Raw genomic sequence first — 22,372 nt, 5'->3', positions numbered from 1 at the left:
CACAACTGATGCCTGGCACTACTGCTCTGAGATTTTCAGCCTGAAGTTTAGGCACTCTCCCAGATACAATCTCATTCAAAGACTGATTTTCATGTAATACACTATACACTCTGAGCACTTAAAATTCTCTTTTGCATCTGTAAAGAATCAGTAGCAGAAAAAGGAGACAGGAGAAAGCAAAGGCATTACCAGGCATAACTGTACTAAACTGTAATGTTTAGTACTAGATGAAGTTTCCTAAAAGCTAAGAGGAATTGAAGGAGGGATGAATGAAAGCTGTATGAAGAACAAACACAAATAGTTCTAACACATGTTGTTTCTAGATTTTGATTAAAGGTGATACAACTGACTTACATACTTTGCGAATGAATAATACAGCATTTCAGAGCTACTGAAATTCCCACTTTTTCATCTGCAGGGCACTGTGAGCTTTTATTTCTCTTCTCATTAACTGTAAAAATATGATTAATATTCAGCTGGAAACTTTGTGAAATGGAAATTCCCTACCAAGAGCGGAGTTCAGCCCTGTTTACAAGCAGATGCAAATACCTGATGTTGTACCGGTGTATTTCATGGTTGTTATTGGCCACATACGTGTGTGTCTGGCTTGTCTGAGTTCTTAATACTGTAAGGCTCCAGATTAAGAATGGGTGAACTCTAGCATTACTGAATTCCACTGCAGTTTTATTACTGAATTCATGGGACCAGCATTCTACCTCATTTATTAAACAACAGAAAATACGGTATTTTTAAAAATACAGACAAAATATTAAAGGAAAACACAAAATTCACCCTCATGTTTTGCTTTTTTTTTTTAAATTTTCAAGCTCATATTAATTGCTAACTTTCCATGACGTGCTTCAAAATATGCAAAGATGAAATGATTTCAAAACAAAGCACAGAACCTGCTTATAGCATTTTAAGAAACAAGACTGCACTATAGGCTGAAAACCAACTGGATTTTCTAAATAAAAATATCTATCTAGTATTTAGTTATATATACACAGAACTAACATCCTGAATGCTATGGCTTATTCTGTAATACAAAACCCAGAGAACCTCTTGCTTTTTAAATAAGTTAGCATATGTATAAAATTAAGTTTTTGTTATAACTCCACCAGTCAAAAAATATTTATTGCTCCATCTACATCAGAAATTTTTATTTCCTTGTCATTAATTGTGCTTGGTGACAGAAAAAGGACAAGTAACAGCATGAGAGACCACTAAATAGCACAAGATCTGCCCTAGGCTACAGGTCTCACCTGGTTAACACAGCTTCTCCTTTCCAAACTGTAGGCAGCCTCATGTAACCTCATCTTAACAGCTGGGGACATACGGAGCCCCAGGTAGGGAGAATAGTTGAATCCTTCTGAACAAGTGGGCCAAATCAAGAAAAAGTAAGCAAGTAAATAAGCATTTTCAAGCATATATGGTGACTAAACCAATCAATAAATAGAGGTGACCAAGCAGTTTTATGCATGTGCATTATGGCCAGATGTTGGCTCTCCCAATCCACCTCCTCCCGAGATCCATACTCCCGGCTAAATCACCCTGCAGTCCCTGGGCAGATGCAGCTGGAATCAATAGCGGCGTCCCTCTCCCTTCTCCCCTAAAGCCCCATGACAGCCAAGTTTCAGCTGAGATCAGTATTGACCGGCTCCCAGCACCAGCAGGGATCGCTGATCGCTATCTGATTAGAGGGGAGCACGTCCTGACTTTCCCCAGTCACTTAAGCCGGCGTCTCATTGCTTGTCCTTAGAGACCACAGCTCCACTCAGGCAGAGAGCGTCTAGACAGTATTCATGATCCATCTGTCTGGCACAGCCAGGCTGATGACAAACTCTATTAAGACCAGAAACAATTTTTTTTTTTTGCTCTTCCCTCCTCCCATCTCCCTTTTCCTCAGAGAAGCAGTAATCTGACACTGAAAATTACTATCATTGTTGCAATGCTCAAAATAGCAGTGCCAGACTTTCATTAACATCAACACTAGACTGCTAAATATTTAAAGAAATGGATAAATTTCACCTGAAGTGGGACAGCCCAGCACACATGAAAGCAGAAGCACAATCAAAATGTAAATCTAAGCGGTTGTTTTTATCTGCGCAAATTCGGTGTCACAGTCAGAGGGGGATGCCAAAGGTCTCTTTAAACAAAATATTTTCCTTTGCTTGAGCTTTTTGTTTTTAAAACAGACTCATTCTCCAACCCCCTGCAGATCCCTACAAGGCTCAGAGCTGACAGAAGTAGGTGGGGGTGGTGAAAGGGAGAGCTATATATTTGATTTGTTTGGGTTTTTTTACCTTGCAGAGGAAAATGAACTCCTACAGCAAACTCTTCTATGCCAAAACAGCCATAACACATCACCTCCATCAACGCTGACAACTTGAAATTTGATGCAGACTTAATTTTCACATGACAAGAAGGATTTGTTCTCCCTTATTTTATTCTTCTTCAAATTCTCATGCATGTCAATATTTGCATTTCATATGTCCACGAACACACACAGATCATAGCAGAGATAACTACCTGTACTGTTTTCCACCATACAATTAAAGAACTAAAATCTACACCATCGCAACCCCGCTCAATTAGACATGTCTTGGATACTGCAGTCTGCAAACAGACAACAGACTACACTTCCCATTTAAAAATCTAATTTACTTTTAGCAGGACAAGGCAGGCTGATCATTTGTTGGGAAACAAAAGGAAATGCTCGAACAAATGAACTGTGTCCTGCTAGAAGCAGGCACGTTGTTTTCAATTCCTTGGAGTCCAAATTTTGTGGGTCACGTGGAGTGGCAAGCTGCCGCCAAGGCCAAGTCTGCAATGTTTAAAATCCTATTCTTCATATCATTTTTCCTATCACAGCTTTGTGCTGTTAAATACACTCTCGACCTCCAAGTACTGTTACAAGAACAGTCATCTCCATTATCTCAATCAGTAAGTCTTTATAGTTGATGAAAATAAAAACAGTAAGCTGACCTACCGAAAGTTGACATGGGCTACTTTGCATGAGGCTACCTGTGGGGAAACGTGCAGTAAGCCCCGAGTGTCCCTACGGAGGAGGGGGAGGTACGCTTCAACATCATCACCAAACCCGTGTTAAGAATCCCAGTGTTACCCAACCAAGCTGTTACCTTAACACGTTTGGCTTAAATGCCTTAGCATGTATTTTGACCAACTTGCTGGATTGCAGCTTGTGTTGTCTAAAATCAGGCTCTAACACACCTTGGAGCTGGTGCAGATTTTCCCCGGCTGCCCTCCAATTTCTCTGTGCTATACAGACTAAATTGCCCATATAGCTGCATAAAGAAACCCTACCCACAAGTCAGCAGAGGAAAATTAATAAAACCAAACAGCTGCAGAAATACACTTTTTGTTTAACTTTGCACATGTGAGACATCTTACTGAGTTCAGTAGCAACATTTAAAAGACTGAATTAACAGCCTTCACACTGGAGCCACATAAGAATAGCAAGGAGAGAGGAACCCAGGTCTCGGAGATTTAAACTCCTCTAACACAATGAGATAGCGTCTGCTATAATCACGAGATCCAGGGAGCAGGTCACCCACAAAAAATATCTTTCTATACCACTGCTCATGCAACTTAACTAAACTAAACAATAAGCTCCAATGAGACATTCTGGATTTGCCTGCTGGCAAGAACACAAATGAGAAATGCTTCAGTAGCCAGGAAATATGGGCTACTGCTAACATGGCACATACTGCACATACAGAACTTCTATGTGAAAATGTATTTATTTAGACATCATTTGGGGGCAGTCTATGTATTACTGTGAAATGAGATGAATATTGTTTCCACCACAGGAAGACAGAAGGTGTGACTACAGTATGGGAGAGGGATTCTTTGAAGAAACAGCAGAGAGGAAGGCATACCACAGTATTGCCACGTGCTCTAGGTAAAGACAAGAGCAGACCCAGGGAGAAACAGGCCACCCTGCTTGGACGTAGACCAGCACACACTTACCCATGGCTCCTTTCAACAGTTTCCCACCTATTCAAGAACTGTGCGCAAGCAAGAAGATGCAAGTACAGAGCTGATATGTAACACTGACCAGAAAGAAATTCCTGCTTTAAAATTCCTCAAGTGATTTTTTTTTTAACACTGATTTTCTTCTTATAGAGCTTATTACCTTCTCACTAATTAGAGGCCAATGAATACATGTGTTGGAAGGTAGCCCCATCAGCTGGGACATTTCAAGCCCATATACTCTGGTGTACTCTGGTAGGAATCCCCATTAAAATCATTGAGCAAAAGCACACAGAAGTTCCTTAATTCAACATGTCATCCCTCTAAGGCCTGGGGATCTCACTTCAACAAGTATTCTAGAAACATTTTTTTCAAGGCTGGAATAACCCAATACAACCAACTGCCACATTCATAATAATGCTCTTTCCTATTACCAACTGGGACTGATTTCTACCATGTAACAGCCTGTTTAATAGCCAGAACATGATAAATATCATTAATCCTCATTTGTTTAAAATACTGTTTATGGTTGTATTATTTCTCTGTCTGGCTTTGATCTTTTTTCCTCTTTCTTTCATCATCAGGACCCTGTTTCACTGGGTTTTGTTTTTTTATTTAAAACAGAAGTCCCTTTATTTACCAGCACTATCGCACAGTCCCTACTGCGATGAAAAAGTACAGTCACTATCAATATCCCCAAATGCAACAAATAATGAACCACTTCTTTAATAAGACCATTTACCTAATTATTCCTCTTCAGTCAGCACTGGGGAGGTCTGAAGTAGTGGGACTATTGGACACTACATTTTAGAAGGAGTCAGAGAAAATGAACAAATGTAACAGATTTAAGGAAACATAATTCATGTGAAGGAACTTGGATTTTTTTTTTTTTTTTTTAAACCCTCTCAGAGGGTAACTGACAGATGGGTGGTAACAGTCCTCATGCCTGTAAAAGGCTGATTTGAGAAGGAAGCAAACAATTTTTCTCCATGTCCTTTGAAAAGTGAGAGAAATGCCACCACTTTGACCTGCACACCTTTCCAGAGACAGGATCACGAAACACGCCAACTACAGTTCCTGTGCAAGCAGTAGGAAACCTGCCACTGAAGGTTTTTTGCAGGCACATTTTGTCGTGTTTGGTCTGGATAAACTTTACGACACTGGAGGTGAGGAGGATGACCGGCCAACAGACCAGCTCCCCTTCAGGCATGCCTGGCTTCACATTCTTGACCTACTGCAATGCCTGAAGGGAGGGATGTGGCTTAGGGGGAGACCAGGAAGTTTGCAGATCCTGGATCAACCAAGTAATAATTTCTACAGTGCAAAAGCCTTTTGAGGAAAAGGTCAACATGCGGTGCCAACACACTGCTGTGATTACTGCATTATTGCCACAGGGACAGAGGGGTACTGAAAAACCACTGGCGCCTCGGCTATCAGACTTCAAGATGAAGGAGACTTTGGGACTTCCACCTAGGAGCTCCACCTAGTAACTCGCAGGGTGCCACCCTCGCACTGCGGCCACGCAGGGCCACCACCTGCGATGTCCCAACTGTTGCTTGTCACCAAAGTCCTTCCCTCCATCTGCTACCACAGTGGTTTCCAAGGCTGCTTTCGGGCAAACAGCTGTGCTGGCTTGGTTTAAGAGAAGAGCTGTACAGTATCCCAGTCACAAAAATTCCTCTATCTGAACTTTAAAGATATGCTTACAAGTTTTGCATGCACAAATAATGAAGTATAACTTTTTTTACAACTCAAAAGCCAAGGTTAGCCTAAGTTCATGGGCAAATACATGTGACATTTTGATCTGGACCCATCACCAAAGCCTATGGCTAGTCCTGGGGCTTTGGAAGGAGTTCAACTCCAAAAAACAAATCTAAACAAAAATAAAATGAAATAAAATAAAAGCATATGTAAGCCATTCTTATTTCAAAACCTCTGAAATCACTGCTGAGGTACCAAAGTACCGCAAAGTACAAGATTTAAGAACATTTACAGTACAACATTTAGACACATGTTCAATTGGAGGTTAGAATGCAGAGGAGGAAAGGAGTCTATCCAACATCTGACTTCATCTTCTATTATGAATCCACTCCAGTGATTTTGTCCTGCTTAATGGCACATGTGTTCATTACAAAAATCACAGATACATGTCGCTTGTAATTCCTATTATTAATAGGAACATAACTAACACAGATATTCCTAAGCCATAGTCACAACCAGAGGTGAAACAGCGTGCTAAGGGATGTCAGTATTGGCAGAACCAAACCGTTTGGAAATTCGTAAGTAATGTAACAGCACTTCTATTGTATTTGTAGACCAGAAGCATTATTGGAAAATTTCTCCCCCATCCAGAAAGCTAAATTGTGGTTTAAAAATGAATTATCGCAGAACACACAAGAACAAAATCAAAGTTTGATTTCGCTGTACACCACTGAGGGCAAAGCACTAAGAGAGCAATTCTGGTGGTAAACTCTGGCACTCTGTGTAAGACATTTATGCAGCAAAGAATAGCAACTAAAGCTATTTTAAATATATACCTACAAAAGCCCAGTGATCTACCAAATGATGCTGATCTCAGCACTAATAAAATATATGTGATTAATAGGAATGACAACTGGAAAGATTACGACTTTCTTAATAGTCTTAATAGCATATAAAGACTGTCACACAAAGCATAAAATATTTTTTAGAGCCTTGGAAAACAAATTATTTAATCATTTATATATTACGCTTTCTTTCTCAGAAGCCACATATGATACATATGATTATTAGCTAAATGTCTGCAGCACAAACTCCGTTTATATAACTACAACTTTCTAGGTTTAGAAACCTAGATAAAGCGTGTTACAAATCACTGCTCGTTCAGAGAAAAACAGTACTTACTTCCTCTGTCTCATGCCCCCCCTAGATATCATACTGCAGACCAAGTTTCCGCACAGAATGATTTCTGAGGTAAACAGACATATTCGACATACATACATACACGGATGCACACCAAAAGCCGGTACTTACAGCTAAAGATGCCTGGAGGTGGATGCTCTGTTACAAGCAAACAGTTCTCTTCATCACTGTTATCCCCACAGTCATTCTGTTGGTTACAAATCAATGAACCAAGATACAAGCATTTACCACTGGCGCAGGTGAATTTGCACTCTGAAAGGCAAAAAAGAAACCAAAACAAAAATTTGTGAGGAAATTGGTGCTTACCTTCTTCACTGCTAGAATGACTGGTATTAAAGGCAATATTTTTCAAGTAGATGCTATCATGGCGGATGGGTCTTTGCTGCTTTATCCCCAAAATGAATAATATAGTATTTGTAAGCATTGCACGTATAAATATAAATGTGACACATTCCAGATCACTAGAATCAAGCCACTAGTAAACCAGATTTGCCATTTGGGGAAATCCAACTTCTTCTTCTTAAAAAACAGACAATATTTTTTTGTAGTTCATGTTGATTACAATTCACTTCGGACAAAGACTGTGTTCTCATACGTGTTTGTGTGGCACCTTGCATATTTGCGGCAAGACACCACTATGAATAAAAACAATAATTGTCCCACATTAAAAAAAGTCTTGCACAATGTAAAATAGCATCAGCAGTAAGGCAACAGTATAGCTTGTAACCAGGAACAATCCTGTCCAGACACAGACAATTATTCCTTAACTACCTTCCCAAAGCCAATTTCCCAGTCTCCCAACTAATTACAATCAAGCAGTCAGCATCTGCGCATTGAACTCCCATATGCCAGTTTGCTCTACAAAATTAGTAAACTTCTAAAACCTCTATAAATACAGTGTCTGAACGCTATATGCAGGCATGCTGTATTTTTTACATTTTGTTCATTACAAAGAAATGAACAGTTTCCCCTAAATATGATGCAGTCATGAAAACAATTCCTATGAGACCAAGTATTTAAACAAAAACTTTGTTACCTCAAGTTCCTTCTAACTTCTCTCCCTTTCTCTACAAAAGGATGCAGATGGCTAACTAATCCTGTGTAAGATACCTCACTAGACTGACCTCTAGGTCTTCAAAACAAAAAGTCAAGGAAAAACTCCTTCCTCGTCTCCCACTCAAATTTTACACTGACAGGAGAGCTACGCAGTTACCCCTTCTGACAGGGATGACATCACCTCCATCCTTGGCCTTTTGTTTACTGGTAAAGATTCAGTAAGTGCTAACCAGTGGTAGCTTTTTATGGGTATGATAGTCCAGTGCCTTGTCATCTTGGATGTTTTTTCTTTAATTTTCAGAGCCCAGTCAGACAGGGCTTCAGTCTGACTGATTTGTCTTCTCTCTGAAGCTGTAATACCTCAGTATTTAAATAAGGCATTAGGTACTAAGGATGTCTACTATGGTTGATAATTGAAATTCCATTGCCCTTCTGCTAAACTGATCATTTAAATGTCTCTTCCAGAAACAAAGCTTTATATTAAGTATTTGAGATGTACTTGAGAAATGTTCACAAAAATATACATGCAATTACAAAAAGCTTTCTCACTAGGCTTGTTCCAAAGTTAAATACACTACACATACAGAACAGAGGACACATTATATCTAGACAAATTATAATTTAATGATTACACTTCCAGCATGTTGACAAATTCTGGCAATTCTCATTCACAAGCAAAGGCAAAGTAGACGAAATTAAAAACAAGAAACACTCACGAGTAGTTTATTGAAGTAGTGCCACTCCCTGAACCCTGGGCTTCCCTGAGGCTGCAGTTTGGGTTGGCTGATCCTGCTTAAGAGAGGTGATCTCTGGCCCTTCCCAGCAAAGAGGTGGCATTTGTTCATCTTCAATGGCATCAACAAGAGACTTTCCTTTAATCTTAACAGCACACGGACTTACTCTGAACTGAGATGACAGGACCTAAAATTCTAAAATGCCCTAAACCAGTTACTGAGGCCTGATACTTACCCACGCATAGCCGATGTGTAACATAAGCACGGTAACAGTGAAAGAGGGGAAAAATAAATTGGGTAAGTGAACAAAATAACTTCTCTTAGCAAATTTGCTTTGTAGGTAAAAGCGATTTGAGGACTTCACTCTGTACACTTTTCATATCAAAAGTATCAACGGCATTTTGGTACACACACCAGCAAGAATCTGCTGCTGCAAAAATATATGCATCAACATGGGCAACATATAAAATGCTACTTAGGAATAGAAATAAAAGCCATAAAATACTATGCAAGAAAAACAAGCATTTCCTGCGGAAAAAATCTATCCTTCTATTGTACTTCATCAAACTGCACTTAAAAATCAGTGAGTATTTGCCTAAATTAGGTCCTCAAGATTTAAGCTTTTTCAGTCCAACCCTATAGTACCTGAACTACTCAAATTCTAAAATAAAATACTGTAAAAACGAAGTATTTTTCCTTATTCCTTTGTCACCCTGTCCTTCTCTGCTACAACAAAGAACTGAAGAGGCATTTAAAGGCTTAGTTTTTCTGTTTTGAGTATAGAGTATAAAAAAAATTTGTAACCAGAATAAGTCTTTGAAACCTAAGGAACTAAGAAGGTCATAAACAGTTATTTTGGAAAGGAGACTTAAAAGATCAGTCTCAATATTAACAATCTGATAATTACAACACTTTAGGACTCATTTCTGCAACTTCACGAGGTAAGAAACTGCAACAAGAAAAGAACAAAGCTGCCTTGGAAGATTAGAAAAGTTGGCTTGAAAGGGTTCAAACTTTCCAGGTATCTTAAATGAGGAATATAACACAGGGTGAAATTAAGAGTGGTAAAGGACATAATGCTTCTGTTTGAAAGGCAAATATGAAGTTAGAACATTTGGCATGTTACTTTGGCCACAGTATTTAATTCTTTCCCATGTCTTTGCGTTGAGTCCTAATGTAAAGCTTTCCATGAGTCCCCCATGGCTGATATAAAATGCTCAAGCAAGATGTGAACTCAAAAGCAATTAAAGTTAAGAACTTTGGGTTACTATTTGCCACCAGATTATACAGTCTTCAGACAAAAGACCAAACGAAGCATTAAACTTTTAGTAGCTCTATTGAAGTCTTAAAGTTCTGTTTTTTAACTAACATTACCATAAGAGGACTAAACAGAGGAAAGAATTTGTGCTTTAAGGGTTTTTTTTTGTCCTAGATAACGGACCAGATTGAAATTTGAATTAAAAAAGCAGACTCAACCAACTTTTCTTGTAAAATTTTATGGCTACTTCCTCCTTCCCTCAGATAGGTGAACATTGCCATTGCCAAGGAAAATAAAAAATATTCATCAGGCCTCTCGTCCCTTGTTGATGTGCCCACATTGACTGGAAGGTTGCTCACAATACCACAGGAATTCTGCGTTGATTTTAAAATGGCCTGTGTTGCCAAAATCATACTGCCTTGTGATCTCCCACCAGATCTATTTCCCAAGAAAGCAGTCATCCTGTACTGGGTCTGGCTGGGATGGAGTTAACTTTCTTCATAACAGCCCCTATGGTGCTGTGTTTTGGATTTGTGACCAAAATAGTATTGATAACACACCAGTGTTCTGGCTACTGCTGAGCAGTGCCTCCACAGCACTAAGGCTTTTTCTTTCTCTCACTCTGCTGCTCCCAGGGATTAGGCAGGAGGTGGGCAACGGGCTGGGAGGGTACACAACCAGGACAGCTCACCACAACTGACCAAAGGGATCCTCCATGCCACATCATAGCATCATGCTCAGCAACAAAACCCAGGGGTTTTGTCTTCCCATTGCTCTGAAACTGGCTGGGCACCAGTCTGCTTGTGGGAGGTGGTGACTGACTGCCTTTATATGACGTTTTCCCTTTCCTTCACTTATGTATTGGGTTTGCGTGGCAAGGTTTTGGTAGCGGGGGGGGCGCTACAGGGGTGGCTTCTGTGAGAAGTTGCTAGAAGCTTCCCCCATGTTCAACAGAGCCAGTGCCAGCCGGCTCCAAGACGGACCCACCGCTGGCCAAGGCCGAGACCATCAACGACAGTGGTAGCGCCTCTGGGATAACACATTTAAGAAGGGGCAAAAAAACCTGCACAACTGCAGCTGGAGAAGAGAGGAATGGAGTGAGTGCTGAGGGAGCTGGCAGAAGTCATTACTGGGCCACTCTCCATCATCTTTGAAAGGTCCCAGAGAACAGGCGAGGTGCCTGAGGACTGGAGGAAAGCCAACGTCACTCCAGTCTTCAAAAAGGGCAAGAAGGAAGACCCAGGAAACTACAGACCAGTCAGCCTCACCTCCATTCCTGGAAAGATGATGGAACAGCTCGTTCTGGGCGTCACCTCAAAGCATCTGGAGGAAAAGAAGGTTATCAGAAGTAGTCAACATGGATTCACCAAGGGAAAGTCCTGTCTGACCAATCTGATAGCCTTCTACAATGGCATGACTGGATGGATAGATGAGGGGAGGGCAGTGGATGTTGTCTACATTGACTTCAGCAAGGCTTTTGACACCGTCTCACATAATCATCCTCACAGGCAAGCTTAGAAGTGTGGGTTAGATGAACGGACAGTGGGGTGGATTGAAAACAGGCTGATAGATAGAGCTCAGAGGGTTGTGATTAGTGGCACAGAGTCTAGTTGGAGGTCTGTAACAAGTGGTGTTCCCCAGGGGTCAGTACTGGGTCCAGTCCTGTTCAATACAGTCATCAGTGACCTGGATGAAGGGATAGAGTGTGCCCTCAGCAAGTTTGCTGATGACACAAAACTGGGAGGAGTGGCGGACACATGGGAAGGCTGCGCTGCCATTCAGCGTGACCTGGACAGGCTGGAGAGCTGGGCAGAGAGGAACCTTATGAAATTCAACAAAGGTGAGTGTAGGGTACTGCACCTGGGGTGGAATAAACCCATGCATCAGTACAGGTTAGGGGCTGAGCTGCTGGAAAGCAGCTCTGTGGAAAGGGACCTGGGAGTCCCGGTGGACAACAGGATGACCATGAGCCAGCAGTGTGCCCTCGTGGCCAAGAAGGCCAATGGCATCCTGGGGTGCATCAAGAAGAGTGTGGCAAGCAGGTCGAGGGAGGTTATCCTCCCCCTCTCCTCTGCCCTGGTGAGGCCGCATCTGGAGTAGTGTGTCCAGTTCTGGGCTCCCCGGTTCAAGAAGGACAGGGAACTGCTGGAGAGGGTACAGCAAAGGGCTACAAAGATGATCAGAGGACTGGAACATCTTTCTTGTGAGGAAAGGCTGAGGGACTTGGGTCTTTTTAGTGTGGAGAAGAGAAGACTGAGGGGGGATCTTATCAATGCTTACAAATACTGAAGGGGTGGGTGCCAGGAGGATGGGGCCAGTCTTTTTTCGGTGGTGCCCAGTGACAGGACGAGAGGTAACGGGCACAAACTTGGTCATAGGAAGTTCCATCTAAACATGAGGAGGAACTTCTTTGAGGGTGGCAGAGCACTGGAACAAGCTGCCCAAAGAGGTTTCCTTCTCTGGAGATATTCAGAACTTGCCTGGACACATTCCTGTGCAATCTGGTCTAGGTGAACCTGCTCTGGCAGGGGGGTTGGACTAGATGATCTGCAGAGGTCCCTTCCAACTCCTATCATTCTGTGATTCATTCTGTGATTCTGTAATATGTGAGAGAAACAACTCTGCAGACACCAAGGTCAGTGAAGAAGGAGGGGCAGGAGGTGCTCCAGGCACCGGAGCAGAGATTCCCCTGCAGCCCGTGGTGAAGACCATGGTGAGGCAGGCTGTCCCCTGCAGCCCATGGAGGTCCATGGTGGAGCAGATATCCACCTGCAGCCCATGGAGGACCCCACGCTGGAGCAGCTGAATGCATCCGAAGGATACTGTGACCCGTGGGAAGCTCGTGCTGGAGCAGGCTTCTGGCAGGACCTGTGGAGAGAGGAGCCCACACTGGAGCAGGTTTGCTGGCAGGACTTGTGACCCCGCAGGGGACCCACGCTGGAGCAGTCTGTTCCTGAAGGACTGCACCCCGTGGAAGGGACCCGTGCTGGAGCAGTTTGTGAAGAACTGCAGCCTGTGGGAAGGATTCATTTTGGAGAAGTTCATGGAGAACTGTCTCCTATGGGAGGGACCCCCCGCTGGAGCAGGGGAAGAGTGTGAGGAGGAAGGAGCGGCAGAAACAACGTGTGATGAACTGACCGCAACCCCCATTCCCCGTCCCCCTGTGCCACTGTGGGGGAGGAGGTAGAGAATTCCAGAGTGAAATTGAGCCTGGGAAGAAGGGAGGGGTAGGGGGAAGGTGTTTTTTAAGATCTAGTTTCTACTTCTCATTACCCTACTCTGATTTGATTGGTAATAAAATAAACTAATTTCCCCAAGTCGAGTCTGTTTTGCCTGTGACAGTAATTGTTGAGGAATATTCCTGTCCTTATCTTGACCCACGAGCCTTTGGTTATATTTCCTCTCCCCTGTCCAGCTGAGAAGGGGAGTGATAGAGCAGCTTTGGTGGGCACCTGGCATCCAGCCAGGGTCAACCCACCACAACTTATTAAATTGTCCTCTTCCTATTCTCTCCCCTTCCTGCAGGGCGGGAGGGCGCGGTGAGCGAGCGGCTATGCGGGTGCTTAGCTGCTTGTCAAGATCAATGCACAACCCATGCATCTGCAAAAGTAACTTCTAAATCTAACAAAATTTAATATCCAATGGAGGACACAAAAGTGCAAAACTTAGGCTGCATAATCATGTTCTGTCGAAATCTGAAGGAAATACTCAAAGGAAAAATGTATTGTAGGAATGGGACAAGTTAATTAAACAGATTATTCAATGAAAACACAGATACTTCCGAAAACAGAACATACCTAACATCAGGTATTTGCAACTTGTAAAGAAAAATTCAATACCTTAAAGTAGTTTGCATAGTAAACGCATTTAAACAGCGTGCGCTTTTACTAAAAGCGGAACAGAACCCTTCCTTGTAAAGCGAGGTAGATCAAAGTCATGTTGATGGAGACAGTAGAAGGCAAATATTAGAGTATCGTCAAACTGCAAGTTAGTAAATAAACCTGCAGAGGTCTGTACCAAAATACTAGGAGTGACCTCAAAACACTCCGACAGGGAACTCCAGACCAGTCCAGACTAGACCAATATGCCTAATGACACACCAGAGAGTCCTTTTCAGTACAAAGTCTTGTACTTGGCCTGTCTAGACAAGAGGGGGAAAAGCTCACCTTCCAAAAACAAGCCAGCATAAGCCTTCTTTCATAAATAATGTTTCAAAGCTAGGCAGTTTTCAAGTGGCGATTAGTGAAACATCAGTAGGCTGGTCAGCAAGGCTCTGACTAGAGCTAAACCTGAAGCAAGATGACAGCTACTGGAGGTTAAAAAAACCAGCCCTTCTTATAATTACATCTTACTATGTTTGTAATTATGTCTGCAGCATAATTGTAAAATTTATTTTGCCGATATGCTGATTCTTCTACATAAAGTTTTAATAAAATACTTCCAGGTAGAACTAGACTACCTTAAAAAAAAAAAAAAAAAAGGAATACTAAGAATACTGTTATGAACGTTTTCTATTTCTACAAACTGTATGCAAGTAGTATAAATAAGTATATTGCTCACACGTTCAAGGTAGATGCTTGTATGTATAAACTCTCTACATACAAATACCCGTTAATATATGACTGCATTTCAAATTGCTAATTGAAGGTTATGTTTCAGCTGCAACAGCAAAAGATGGATTTGCCTCATGATACAAAAAACTTCTCTGATCAGAGTTTTTTTACGGTGAAATGCAAGATCTGCTGTATTGGGTAGGCTTATTTTACACTTTCTGTGCCTACCCAACAAGATAATTTTATCCTTGCATTCAGCTTAATTCTTTTAGACTTCATTTACACTTGACTTCATCCATATGAACAGCATTCCCATTGTTTTGTCATCCCACTTACTGTAGGGCATTTTTAATTATAGCTAAGTGCTGTTTGTTTTTGTAATGTAAGTCTAACCACAGGCCAAGGAAAAAAAAAGTGACAAAGTGTTGTATTGAAAAAATATGGGGGTTTAGGCCACTGTTACGATGCATGTCACAGCTATTTATTTAATGGGTCTGAGATGATTATCTGACCCAGGGGCAGAATTCTATTCCATCCATTCGAATAAAAAATAAAAAACTATATACGCAGCCAGTGATCTCAAATTGTTGTGGATAAACTGCAGTAACACAGTTCAAACGCACAAAATGAAATCCTGAGTGATGTCTGGGACTTAACCAGAGTGTAAAGACACTCTCCCAAAATCCAACGAACTGGTAGCAGCCCCGGCAGTACAGCCAGCAGAGGGTGATCAAATACCCTGCTGTCCTCATGTAAGCAGGAGGTGGAAATCTCTACGCCTCCAGGTGGATCTAGATCCCTAGAATAAAGGCTTAATTTCTAATTTCTTACATAAAGGCTCCACATACTTCTTCATACTCCTGTTCATATTGCAACACGTAACAACCTGAAAGAAAGTATGTTTAAAGGGCATCATCACCTGTTATAAGGGTAATTAGAGGCAGAAGTAGTAAATTGCAGAGGGTGGGAGGAAGCACACTTTGCTAGAGATTGAAGAAACAGAAACCACAAATATCAGAGTCAGTACAATAAAACCCTGTTCAACCTCTGATAAACATCTGTCTGTGTGTTATTTTTAATATTGTAGATTGTAGCTTTATAATGGGAAGTAAATCATAAATAGGAGGCAGTGTACACAAGGAACATGTTTATTTGGGAAAATGCTTGGTTAATAAGGAAGATGGCAGGCTGCCATGCAATCTAATAAACCTCCATTGGTGCAGGGAAGGGAGGGAAAAATAGGTCTTTCAAAACAAAAAAACACTTCATAAAAAGAATGCCAAGCAGAATACCAGCAAAAATGAAAGCGGGTCAGCTTATGCAGAGTAAGCAGCAGAGCTGTAAGCCACAGCAAAGGCCTGTCCTCGCTGCCCACAGTCTCGCGCAAGACAGGGGAGTCTGTTCGCAGAGCCACACAACATGGAGACCAAGAGACCCTCTCTGCCCAGAGGAGATTACAGCCTTAAAACCGGACTGGCTGAAAGAAGATTGTTACCGGTTCAAAACCAGCCTCATTTGCTGAGCTGCTGCGCTCTCGCAGTCCCCCATTGCTTGCTTACTTATACAGCAGTTATCTTCCCATCTTCTTCTTAAGTCAAAGCCTGAAGCTATGCCCTTTAACAGTTACTATTTATGCCAGTAGCTAAAGGAAGCAAACACAATATTCTTACACACAGGTAAAGAAATACGCTGTTCATTTCACCAGCTCAGGGCATTAGGACACTTCACTATGCTTATCTTAATTAATAACCCGAACAAAATTACATTGGATGCCATGGGGACAACTGAAAGACCGCCTTGATTTTGAAATTTGTCAATGGGGCTGGTTTTCGTCTGTAATCTTTCTTCCCCATATATACCTGTCTCCAGTGTGAAAAGAAACAGGCCTCCTCCTGAAGTCCATTGGGGCATTAAAAGAAGAGTTTTCATTAACATTGGAAACTTTTTCGCATCTACACTAAATTCAAGAGACCGGTTGTCACTCAGCCACGATCCTGCCCACGCAGCGAGCCTCCGCAGCCTCGCCGCAGGGACCAGCAGCTCCCCTGAGCAGGTCTGTTTGAGAACGAAGAGCTGACAGTTCCCATTGCAGCACTCATCTCAAATGGACAAGCCGTTCCAAGGTGACCTCAAAGACCACCAGGCTCACGTAAATTGCCAGTTTTGCGAACACAGGGAAAGGCAAATAAAGGAAAGCTTTTTTTATTGCCACCTTCATAGACAACCTTTTCTGGTTTATTTATCATTTATCTTTCCGTAAGACAGCAAGGCAGCATCAGAGTACAGGTTTGTATTTTCTGCCCTTCTACTCACTTCCTTTTCCAGACCTGGCAATGATCTGCCTGTTTATGCCCACACAGCACTGAAACACCAGAGCTTCTCAACAAATCTCAAGAATTGCGTCCCCTGCTCCATGCTCATGTAAAGCGTCCTTTACATCCCCACCAAAGCAGCTTGAATCCTTCTCCAACCACAAAGCTTCTGCAGAAATGTCCCCCCAGCACCACATGCCCTGGGCTCCCCTGCTCGGGGACTTGTGTCAGTGCCAACAACTCAACTGAGCCACAGTCTTGACTTTGACCCATGAGGTGCTTGGGTCAGAGCCCACAGAAAGAAGGACACAACGCCATGGCAGACACGTGCGGCTGCCAAGGTGGCGAACGAGGAACACCTTCACTGCAGCTCCTGGGAAGGAATGACCTACAAGGGATGGGTTTCCACGAGCCAGGAGAAGGCCTTGCATTCCTCCTAGTTCAATGCAGTGGCAAAGCAGGGTCCGCTATGGCACGCCAGGCCCACCCGCCTCCCAGTCCATCATCTCACCCCAGGGAGGTGCCCGATGCCCAGGGCTGGGGCTATGCCGGGGCCCCCCAGCTGCCCTGCTCCTGGCTGGGGCGGTGGGATGGGCCCAGGCTGCCAGGCCCTGCCCCGACAGACCCCAGGGGAGCCCCCATGGCCCCTGACATTTCTATACGTACAAGCAGAGTTTTCCTCATCAAGTATTGGGAAGGCGCATTGGTGACTCAGCTAATGACACTCTCATTTTCAGTTGTGAAATTACATGAAGAGATGATTAAAAATACATTAAATATGTACCTTATAATTTTTGTCAAGCACAATGTCATTATCATGGGCAAGCGCAAATGAGAAGTAAAGGGGGTGTGCAAATGAAATTTTCTTAACGTTTAGTTCTCCTTAATCAAAATTTCCAAGAATTCCTGAATTGCGGTAAATATTTTAAAATTATTTTAGTTGGTTTTCATCTTAAGAAATCTTTTAATAATCACAAGCAGTGTCACTTACCGGTTTTGTAGAGTGCTACATACATAGAGGAATATAAAATAAAAAATCATGTTACTGTAGCAGCTTCTTGTTCTTTCTTTGGAATATTGTTTGCATAGCAAATAGGTCAAGACTAGACCATTTTATCAGGTAACATCACAATCTTTGAATCCAGAGAAAAACAGACTAAACCATGTCACTTCACAGGTGCATTGCTAAGTTTTGATTACTGTCCTAAAAATGGGCCCAGATGAGGACACAACAGTTACTTCAACACCCGAGGAAGGACTATCTGGGGGTTGGGGGAAATGGGATGATTGGTGGGAATAAGTGCTGTCTTTATGTTCTCTGTTATTAAATTAGGTCAGATTACTAAAGACTGTGACCCCTGTAAGGCAGGAACTGTTTTCAGTTAGGTCTCCTAGGAGGTGATGAAATACAGAATAAATACCATTCTCATCTGCAATCGTGCAACGTTACTGAAGCAAGTAGGGGTCTGAGAATACACCCGAGAACTTGACTTTCCATACAAGTAATGTACAATGCAGGCAAGAGTATCCCATGTTTCAGGTGGCTGTTCAGAAGATGTCAACCAAATACTGATGACGGTACTTTTTTTTACACATCTTCCTTTGCATACTGTGCAGAAAATGTAAGAGAAAGGAATGCATTTACTATCTGTCAAGATGCAGGACAGTTATGGAGCTTCAACTGTAACGTGAATTCCAGGTTTTAATGGACAAGAGAGTTCTTCTTTCATTTCTCAATGGTGTTTGAATTGTGCAATGCACACTAATGTGAGTAATGACAAGTTTTTTATCATTTGTAACATGTTCTCCAATCCACATCTGCAGAGATTTGCATGTTCCTGTAATAGATACCTTGTCACTGTTAGTTTTTGTATTTTAAAAGCAATTTCCCCTTAAATGCAATTATTTAAAAAGTGTCTAACTCAGGTCCCTGTGCCTCAGTGTTCACAACAAAAACTATAAGCAAAATAATGCAGAGTACAGCCAAACAGATCACTCTCAATGGCTTGCATCACATTGCAATAATTGCGTACAGCACGGACAATGTTTTTTACAAAATAGTACTGTCTTGTATCAATTGTTATTTAATTCTTCAGTCCTTATTCAGCTCTATCTAAAAAATGAGTCACACATTTTATTCACCTTAGTACCTTTCCCAGAAGGCTGGGGTTTTATGGCTAAACCTTTTAAAAATTAAACAAAATAATGTTTTTCCTGTTAGAAAATTCCTCTTTTCTATTCCTTGCCTTCTCCTCCAGCCAATTTCCATGAACACTCCCTCCCAAATATGTACTGCATTGCAAATATACAGACTCCTTCCTATACGCATTTCCATATAGCAGAGCTGGTAGTCATTTGGCTAGCCTAACGTTTTCTGCTATAAACATCTTGGAGAATCCCTCCTATGTTCACTGCATGCAGCATGATGCTGAGCGGGAAGAACACCCTTGAGCCACAGAAGTGCCTTTTCTTTGTCCCAGGAAATTCTCTTCTACTTTTATGGAAATAAAAACTGTTTAAAAAAAAAAGTGGAGTTATCTTTCCATTGTCTGCATCAGGGGATTCTCTGGCAACGCTCCAAAATAACTAAAAGGCGCAGACACTGTGAGGCTCCAGCAACACCACTGCTGGAGCAACAGCTCAAACCATACTGGGACAGCAGGGGAAGAGGCAGATTAACTGTGGTGGGGAAAGGGGGTGAGCTCTGCTCCCCCACGCTTTCACACAAGATTTCCAGTTAACTTCCAGGTATCTGTGCTGCCAAGTTACCACTATCACCAGATGCTCCTCTTTTGTCCATGAGTGCTCCCAACATTCAGTGCACAGGACAGACAGACAAGAGGGAAGAAATGCAAACGCACAGCAAAGAGTAAAGTCAGTATTTTATGGGTTGAGAGTGCCTCATTTAGGAACCTAAGCAGCATACTTTCAATAAAAATTCGTTCACGCTACAATTATGCGATTTTGTTTAAGCATCAGCAATCTATTTGACCATATAGCAGCTATTTAACCAAGATTATTTCATAATTTACATGGCCAAAGTGCTTACAAAGTAGACTGTGCAGAAAACACTGATACAGGCATCCCGAAAAATCTTCACCATATAAATCTTTCGGTTGTTGAAATGCTATAATTTAAAAAGTAACAGTGGATTTAGGACACTGCATTTCCAGTTGTGAACATGAACATACAATTAACACGATGCTGGACGGTGCTGAGTCTATCCATGCACCATGCAGTACCTTGGGAAACTTTACGGCACAGAAAACCAAAGCAAACAGCTTTTCTTTCCCAAACTGCGTTCAACTTTGCAGATACACTGGGTGTTTAAGTGAAAAAGTACCTAATAAATAGGCACAAGCCTGACATGCAACACTCGCACATGAATAGAACCTCTAGTTCACAAGCTCAGGCCATGACTACACTGCATGTGAGAACCAATGTAAACAAGCTGGAGTGCTGCGTTCCATAACCAAATGCTTTGGTCTGGTACTGCTGCCCAACGGAGGGGGGACAGCCTTCCTCTGCCATCGGCTGTGGTTCCCATCCACATGTGGCTGCTTCTCTGGAAGGAGACAGAGAAACTGAGGAGGTTTTCAGCAGGTTGGTTGAATCAGGCGGTCCCCCTGACCTGAGCACCACCCCCTCGACTAAACAGCAGGGTGGTGAGGGGCAAAGAGACTGGAGCCAGGTGCCGAGGGAGGAAGGATGGTGCCAGGGTGCCCAGGTGTGATGGTAAGGGCTTGTCTTCACAGCTGACATCTGCACATCTGGCTTGAGTGGAGCTGCACAGCCTGGCACCCTGCTGGCACAGCTGGCTTTGAGAAGATAACCATCCTTGCCTCTTCCTAAAAACAGTTTTGCAAAACTGCCCGCCTAGTTCACACCAGAGGCCTGGTGCCTGCTGTACCAGCACACCTGAAGGAATGCCAGCCTGTCACACACGTGTACATGTGTGACATGGGCTTGGGGAACCACCGATGGATGAAGCTGACTTTACTGACAAAATATGCATTGCATCTGAAAGCCAAGCAGCATTTGATCTCCAAACCACACCCCAAAATCCTGCCACATTAGCTCAAGCTTAGGGCTCTTCAGGACATTACTTCTGTCTGTGGTTTATCTTAATACGCTGGACTGGAAACTACCATGGTTGACACGCAGATCAGCCATGCCAGCCTTGAGACAGCAACGTCTGTCAGAGAGACAGGGTAGGCAGCTGATAGCGATAACCATTTCAGCCATCTAATTTTAATCTGCCACTGTATATCTGTCAGAAGCCCTACAGAATTTTTTTCAGTGTGGACAAGAGATGCGCTAGGACAAATCTCCGGTTACAGCTCAAGTTATGAGTGTATCAATGACAAGTTAAAGCATGTTAAAAATTATACAAGTGATGCGCTGAACACAGAGAACCACTCAAAACCATACCAGCCATGAAAGAGAATAAACAGACAGAGCATCGATAACCCAAGAGCAGCTAATCGTGTTTTACTACAGAGTAGGTAGTTTGTCACACTGTACCAACTCATTATTACTAATCTGTTCAGAGACAGTGATAATTTTCTCTGTTTTTATAAGCCAACATAATTAAACCGAGGTCAGTTTCATAGCACTGGTCTCTTCTCAGAAGACTTCAAATAGGAAGCTCATAGTAAAGAGAAAAAGTCAGCTAATACAGCTAATTTTCAAGCAAAAACAAAGGAACAAAATATTTGTTACAGCTTCCTTGTGTTCCATCACATCCCCCTAATTTAGGGGCCTTCTGCTTAAAAAATTACGTTGAGACACTAAGAAACACCATCTAGACAGATTCATTTTCCTGGTCATTAGGAAATATTTCTTTAAAACATAAAATGTGTTACTATTGAATGTTACACCAACATACAAAAAATAGTTCTCCAGAGAGGTGATCATTTCAAAATCCAGGCTGCAGATTAAAAACATTTTATAATTTGCAGGCACTGCATTCAGACAGATGAAAATAAAAAGAATGATCACACATCCTCAAGAAAGAAAAAGGAAATTCAACAGCTACCAAGATAAGGTAAAGAGCAATCTAGCACACAAATATTTGGGGGATCGAATTCAAAGGTGAGTGAAACTCTACAGTAGTGTAACCTAGGGCTCCCTGATCTTTCTCTTAGCCCAATTAAGCTCTCAGCTATTTACTGATACATAATGAAGGCTACAATTAAATGAACACTGTGAACATGTTAGCACATTTTAGTAAGTTTGTGCACCAAGCCTGTTGTTTATAAGGTGTCAGCTGAGATGCGGCTTCCAGCGTGCAAACACTGCCTGTTCTTCTTGTTAAACAAAAAGCGTTCACCTAAAGTACTTCAGCAACAGCTTGCACAAGGCCTTGTACTTTGTGTTACCGTGGATTAGGAACAAACTAGCTAGAGAAGTTATACTTAGTAACAGTGGGGAAATAATACTGAAATATGTCTTTTTTACACTTCACGCAGTAACTCTGTATTTGAGTTGACAGCAAATTATTTCATGTGCTCTACTACCTAAGAAACCGAAGACAGAAGCAACGATGGCAGGACTATACACCCT

At 42.2% G+C, this 22,372-nt stretch overlaps 1 protein-coding gene across 1 annotated transcript in view; it reads right to left on the bottom strand.

The window, feature by feature from the left end:
- The window catches only part of LDLRAD4 (low density lipoprotein receptor class A domain containing 4), a 184,302-nt gene that overhangs the window by 139,227 nt on the left and 22,703 nt on the right, over nucleotides 1–22,372 (bottom strand). The window contains exon 2 of the mRNA XM_059836032.1: nucleotides 7,006–7,146. Within this exon, the coding sequence (XP_059692015.1) occupies nucleotides 7,006–7,146 (141 nt within the window). The remainder of the gene's footprint in view (nucleotides 1–7,005; nucleotides 7,147–22,372) is intronic.

The sequence above is a fragment of the Gavia stellata genome, chromosome 3 (assembly GCF_030936135.1).
Source record: "Gavia stellata isolate bGavSte3 chromosome 3, bGavSte3.hap2, whole genome shotgun sequence".
Taxonomy (NCBI): Eukaryota; Metazoa; Chordata; class Aves; order Gaviiformes; family Gaviidae; genus Gavia; species Gavia stellata.
Note: the sequence above shows the minus strand (reverse complement) of the source record. Positions and strands in the feature narration are given on the sequence as shown.